Here is a 7,143-nt window from a genome sequence, read left to right on the forward strand (position 1 = left end):
AATCTAATACTCAACGGTCCCTGTTCGAGCGCCAATTTGTTACGTCCAGAAATTGGAGTAATTAATTAATTTATTTTTGGCCCAAGCTTTTCAGCCTATAGACCGGGATCGTGTTGAGTACTAGGATTTTTAGATAAAGAAATACAGATAGAGGTAATTTTAAATTATAAAATATATTCAGTGTATAAATTTCGAAATACAACGCAAGTTTTACAAGAATTTGGAAATCAGATTAAATATAATAATATAAATTACGGTACCTGGTCAAAGTTTTTCTTATGCACTGATGCTAACTGATCAAAACTGAATTTAAATTTCTATTAAAGTATTATGTTAAGTGTGAGAACACCGTATTGAAGGTTAGTCGGGACTAACGCCGGTAGGTACTTGAAGTGTGTGGACACTTGACTTCTGAGGATGAACTAGAGAACGATTCGGGTGAACAAGGCCCTTTTATGTCCGTGATCATTCCGAAATAGACACAATTTTCGGGGGAAAACTGCATCCAATCAGGAAGCAGTTTTCCGGGTCTGTTCCCTTTCTTACTATATTTTCTTAAGGAAAACGGCTAGTCCCGCCCAAAACGTTGGCCCATGTGCGTGCGCACCCACACATACACCAACATGCACAATAATTATTAAATTTATTTATAAATTTTGTTTCTTAATATTATTTGTTTAAGTACATAAAATTATCTTATCGATCCATTATTCATATTTTCGTTAAAGTATGATAATTAGGACAATCGCCACATGGTAGTTTCATTATTTATAATATTTGCTTTATTGTTAAAAATTGTTTAATAAATTTCCTAGGTATGAATATCTTTGTCAAATCAAGTTATTAATTCTTAGACTGAAAATAATAATAATGCGAAAAGTGCTAATGTTGAGAATATTTTAATTGTTTTAACACGTGGTCAAAAATACACGTGTTTATTCAGAATTAATATTTCATTAGTTAATAGGATTTTAGAAGTTCCCTCATTTATTGCAAATCTTACAACAATGGGTTGTATTTTGTTTGCATATAATAATCATCGAGAAATTAGTTTGATCTTAAAATTTTTAATTTGACCTTAATAATTTATTTTGGCTTTAATTGTTTAACTTTTAAATATTTTGTTTTGACGTTATATTATTATTTGACTCGATAATTGTTAAGCTTTATGATTTTACTTTGACTTTAATAAATTTGTTTTGACCTTATATTATTATCTGACTCGATAATTGTTTAACTTTATAACCAGTACCGTTATGATATAAAATTTCGTTATTTTATTCTATTTATAAATGTTCCCTTATTTGGAGGATTTTATTTACTCTCTTTGAATTTTATCTGGTTAATAATTTATGTGAAAGAAAAAAGAAAATTCTTTAACATTTACTTATTCTATCGTGAGATAATTCTGATGTTGATAATATGGGTTTTTCTATACGGCATTTGTTTAAATAAAAATTTGTTGAGTAAGATATTTGTCGAGAGACATTAAAAATAATTTGTTATTTTGAACACATCTGGTTATTATAAGTATAAAATTTCAAAAGGCCATAAAATTTTAGTCCCTTTGAGTGGGTCTCTTAGTGAGAATTTTATTGCCCTGGTAGGCTTAGGCTTGGGTCAGATGCATTTTCTAAAAAGATTCCTCCATTTATTCGAGATTATTTTTATTTTTAGTTTAGTAATCCGAGAAAAGAGAAAATGCATCTGGGTAATAAAACAGAAAATATCCAAGAACCTTTTGAAATTTGAGATTAAAAAAAAATTTAAGCTTAAAAGTAATTTATGACCCAGTAATGGTCCGAAATTTTTAAAGATAAAATTTTGTCGTATCGAAGTAGAACGAATGGAAATAATATAAAGAATAAAAAAAATTTAAACTATTAGATTTTTCCTGGACATAACAGTTGATTAGCTAGATATGGTAGCCATCTAAAATTTTCGAAATCAGAAAAATCGCGATTGTCGTGACTTTCATCGAACATTACTTTTGATTGAGAAAATATAGCTCATTTCTGGTAAATTTAAGATAAAGCTAATCGAATTCCCTCTCATTTTACCCTTAAAATTGTCATTTTTTAATCGTTTGTAGTTATTTTATAGAGGTTAAATTGTTATTTAGAATCAATTTCAGGTAGGACAAAAGTCAAACAACTTGTCAGTGTGAAAGTACTGTCAATTATCAATTGATCTTAGTAAAGAGTAAATCTGCAGTATAATTGTTTGTAAATGTAAATATTAGTTGAATAATTTATCTTATTTCCACTACAAAATCTACCTTTTATCTCTTGTGTGGCCGAATGGCGCTTGAAAAATGTACTAATGAACGAGAAATCTCGGATCAGGTTTAGACTGGTCATCTCAATTACAACCACAAAAATATAAAAAGATAACAAAACTTTGTATTTATTTATACTAATTTCACTTGATTAGCTATCAAATAATTAGCAGATTATTATTAAAATTGTGGATAGTTTAAGCACAGCGGCGTTGAAAAGATGGTAGCCGCTTTCTACGTGGAGGAACCAGAACTGAAATAAAGCCGTAAATTTGCGAAAAAAAGCTCAAAAACTAATCTGAAACAGATTTAAAATAATTAAGCGCAACTAGCCAAATTTACTTCGCTATTTAATTAACAATAGCGGACTTTATAAGCGTAAAACGAATTGATTTCAATAATGGCGAAGCGTAAACAAAAACCGCTAGAGCAATGTATAGAATAATGCGTCGTCTTTTTGGTCAGTTTTTTGAAGAAACCTGACTGCGCATGTCCGTGAAGCGAAGCAACCAACAAGAAAATCCCTTTTATCGAGGTCGCCATCGATAACCAATGAGAGAATTCGTTATAACTGGCGTGCTCGTGACGTCAGAGTAACTCGGTTTGCGCAAGCGTCAGAAAATTCAAAGCGTTGAATTTTCTGGTTGGCTTAGAATAGCGGGAATGAACGGTGATCAGGTGTGGCTCATGGCTCTCTAGGAGCCCATCAGTGGCGTGTCGCTAGTAAATGGGCCAGTTCACTGAACAGCGCTGTTTTATTCAATTGAGCGCTTGATTTTTAGAAAGTCATTAAAAGTCCTCTGTTTTTGACTTTTCTCATTTATGTAGAATATGAAAGATTTTTTTTTTATTGAAAAAACTATAAAGAGTAAGGACTCTCTTGTAGGGAATTAATTCAGGTTTTCGAGATTCACATTCACTTTACTTTGCGTTCATTGGTTACTGAGATATCGATTTTTTATTCAAAATCCGATATTTCAGCAAGAATTCGTCGTATCATGGTTTAAGTGACAGCAAATTGCAGGCTAACTTCGGTACGTCTTGCTATATTCAAGCTCGAAAACATCCATAGTTGCAACGAGTAGAGGTTTCCAAGTTCATGACAGCATTTGTAATTTGTTTATGCATTTTTATAAGTCAAACATTCACTGCTTATTTCGGAAATTCAACAGATATTTCAAAAAATCCTGGATGTCGGCATTTGTTAAAGAAACTTAATGCCCTGCAGAAATAAGTTGATAAGAAATTTTCGTCTCAAACGGTTTAAAAATTATGGCGGTTTTGGTGAAAAAAAATGGTCCAACGGTTAACCCCTCTGGCCATCTCTGCCACTTTTTGTTAATTTCAAATGCACAACGTTCCAAATGTTACTTCATACGACTTCTTTGATCTTTTCATCTCAGATTACCGTAAACTATTGGGCAACCAAAGAACACATTCGGTTTAATTAATATAAAATTGTAAATTTTTATGAAGTTCCTATCTCTTGCTTCAATCAATAATTGACAAATAAAATTTATGCTTCCAGATCTTGAAAGTAAAGTAATCGAGAACGACAATGATGCAGAAGTGAATTTCCAGCATGACGATCTATAACATCTCCGAAAAAAAAAAATATGTTTTTTTGCACATTCTCTTCAATAATTATCCATACATGGAACAATATTTTACATCACCATTGAATGAAGAAGAAAATTTACTTGACATGTAAACGAAGTTACGAATAATAAAAAGCTTAAAATAAATTTGATGGATTTTATTTTATCTAAGTGTATTGAAGTTTATGAATTTTTCATTGCTCAACTCGTCAATAAACTAACCGATTTAAAGTTTTTGTGTATTAAAATAATTAAATAAAGCATTAATTGAACTTTTCAACTTTGCATTATGCCCCACCAAAGGTTATTTTTTTTTCTAATTTTGTTGAATGTAAGTACAATTTTTGTCCGCTTATAAAAATCATATTGACGATATCTATGTTTGTTAACATATCTGTATTATAGACACCTACAATTTTTTCTCTATGCATGGAAATGATACTTAAAATATTGGAGATCGCCAGCGCTTTAGCCTAAACATCAGATATTACACTGCTCGTAACCTTTAAATTTGTTCGAACAGCATTTAGTTTGTGAATTATGATTTTTGTTTCTACTCTACGTTGATCTTCACTTAGTCCTTATGGGTTCCGAGCATCAAGCAAATGTGTTAACATTTATTTTTATGAAGTCTCATCAATCTCCTCAACAAATAACCTCATCTGACACACTTAAATATGATTCTATTTGATTACAATTTACATTCACTCTATGATTATTCTTCACACACATAGATTATAAAATTACAAATTTGATTTCAATCATATTCCAATCTCAATCCTCAATATTACTCTTATCAGAAAAATTCAAAATATATTATTACTACAGAATAATGAAATTAAATTTTCAAAGAAATTACAAAGCATTTCCAACTGAAATTCATTAAGAATGTTTTCAAGTATTATTTCACGAAAATTTAGCAAAAATTCTATCAAATGTTAATCCTTTCCCGGCTTGAAGTATAAGTGAGTCTAGGTGTAAGTCACGTGGAGATAAAGCTAATCAAAGACTGTTCTAAGGCTGTAGAGTAGAAGTTTAGTTGAGGTAGTGTAGACAAACACGACCTTAACATCTGAATGTTCTTAAAACGTCTCGATCTTCAGGCCTCGATACAGGGTAGAAAGTGGGGAGTAGTAAGTTGGCACGTGTGAACGGAGCAAAACACTCAGGAGAAAAGGTTCAGATGTCGTAGGGTTTGGACGTTTCTAAACATGGACAAAAGAAAGGTAACAATCTGCCCGCGTGCAAGCCGAAAAATATACCAGGTAATTATTGAATCGTTCGCGTTTGTTTTTTTTTTAATAAGGCGATGCAATTATATTTTTTATATTCAAACATAAAAGATCTGTTACTAATACGCATTGGTAACATAGGTAACAATTTAATAACAAGGATTTGTACCAACGAATCGGCCCCCGAAGTTAACCAGCAAGCAACGAGGGAGTTCGACAAAATAAACAGTACTTTGGCTCCAGAAATTATTCAGATCTTCGTTGCATAAGGTACCATGGGTTGACGTCAAGGGTGGAAATTGTACCGCGGTGTGTACTCAGTCTACTTTTCCTCGTCTTTATTAAATTGGGTTATAATTAAGATTCATTAGTTAGTACTGAATGATTTTCATGGGGTGCATACTCAAAAACCATCCAAGTGACCTTGAGGTGAAGAATTATATTATTTGATAGTTTGAGAATGTTATGTTACGTCCAGGTATTAATAACGTAACCTTGATAACGGTTCCTTGAAATTGAGAGATTAAATTTATTAAAAAAAAAAATTTAATAGGGGAATGGACGGACTAACATTACTTAGAAAAACTAACATTACTTAGATTGATAAAGATAAATAGTTATTATTATTATTCTAAGCCGATTACTCCCGATCCAAATTCTTGAAGAATGACTAATTTTTTATTATTACTTCTTCACCATAATATTTTATCGGTATGAGGTCTCATACCATCAGAGAAAATTTATGTGAAATTCACAATTAAAATTCGTTTTCGACAATTCAAAATATACAGAGTGTCACAGAAGTAACGGACGCCATTGTAGCATCTGGTAAACAAAATAATTCTGAGACGAAAAGTCCTTAGCCATTTTTTAATCTGACGCATAGATAATTAATTATTAATTAAAATAACGTCCTTTTATGCGTTAGAGAGAGAGCACTAGTGTCAAGTCAAGTGCGTTCCAACGAAGACGCTTGCACGTGTGAATGTGTAAATAAATATGTGTGACTACGTTAGCTATAGAAACTAGTTAGTCATACAGTTAGTTGTGTCTTTGTTTGGCACATACTTTACTGGACACTGGCGCTCTCTCTCTAACAAATGAAGAGACGTTATTTTTAATTAATAATTAATTATCTATGCGGTAGTGAAAATGGCTAGGACTTTCAAGTCTCAAAATTATTTTTTCATCACATGCTACAATGGCGTCCGTTCTTTTGGGGACCTATGCCTGTATATATATATATATATATATATATATATATATACTATATATATATATATATATATATATATATAAGCGAAATACCACTGACTCATCACCAGATCTCCGAAATTATTGGACCGATTCATTTGAAATTTAGCATAGGTACTCCTTTTTCACCGTAGACGAGAGATAAGAAGGGATTTTACGCAATTCCTAGCCAAAATCGATTTTTCGTCAACCATCACGTATGCTACCCCCTGCCCTCCCTCTCATTCTTCCCCTCCCCTCCCGTGCCTTCTTCCTCCTTCCCTATCTCGCTCTCTTTTTTTTTTGAGGGGGAAAATATCATTTTGATTCTCCAATCTAAGAAACCATCAGTGGTAACTATCAATTATAGAACTCAACCCCACTGTATCCTCCCCCACAACCGTTGCCATGGTTACCGATGCCATGGTTACCGTTGCCATGGTTACCGTTGCCATGGTTACCGTTGCCATGGTTACCGTTGCCATGGTTACCGTTGCCATGGTTACCGTTGCCATGGTTACCGTTACCATGGTTACCGTTACCATGGTTACCGTTACCATGGTTACCGTTACCATGGTTACCGTTACCATGGTTACCGTTACCATGGTTACCGTTACCATGGTTACCGTTACTATGGTTACCATTACCATGGTGACCGTTGATATAATAACTGTCAAAATAAATAAATTGTAATAACAAATTCAGTTGTCAATTAAATTCAGAGGAATCATTATAATAAAAGTAGAAAGTTATTAATTACTAATATTCTATAAATCATCTACAGTATTATTCTATACTAGCT

The 7,143-nt window shown here is 32.3% G+C and overlaps 1 protein-coding gene across 5 annotated transcripts in view; it reads left to right on the plus strand.

The window, feature by feature from the left end:
• Positions 1–4,023, plus strand: part of LOC123260037 (dystrobrevin beta) — an 822,761-nt gene extending 818,738 nt beyond the window's left edge. For all 5 annotated transcript variants that reach the window (XM_044720962.1, XM_044720963.1, XM_044720964.1 and 2 more), the window contains one exon: positions 3,807–4,023. In XM_044720962.1, coding sequence (XP_044576897.1) covers positions 3,807–3,874 — 68 coding nt within the window. In that variant the 3' untranslated portion in view covers positions 3,875–4,023. The remainder of the gene's footprint in view (positions 1–3,806) is intronic.
• Positions 4,024–7,143: the final 3,120 nt, after the last annotated feature.

This window comes from Cotesia glomerata, linkage group LG2 (assembly GCF_020080835.1).
Source record: "Cotesia glomerata isolate CgM1 linkage group LG2, MPM_Cglom_v2.3, whole genome shotgun sequence".
NCBI classification, from domain to species: domain Eukaryota; kingdom Metazoa; phylum Arthropoda; class Insecta; order Hymenoptera; family Braconidae; genus Cotesia; species Cotesia glomerata.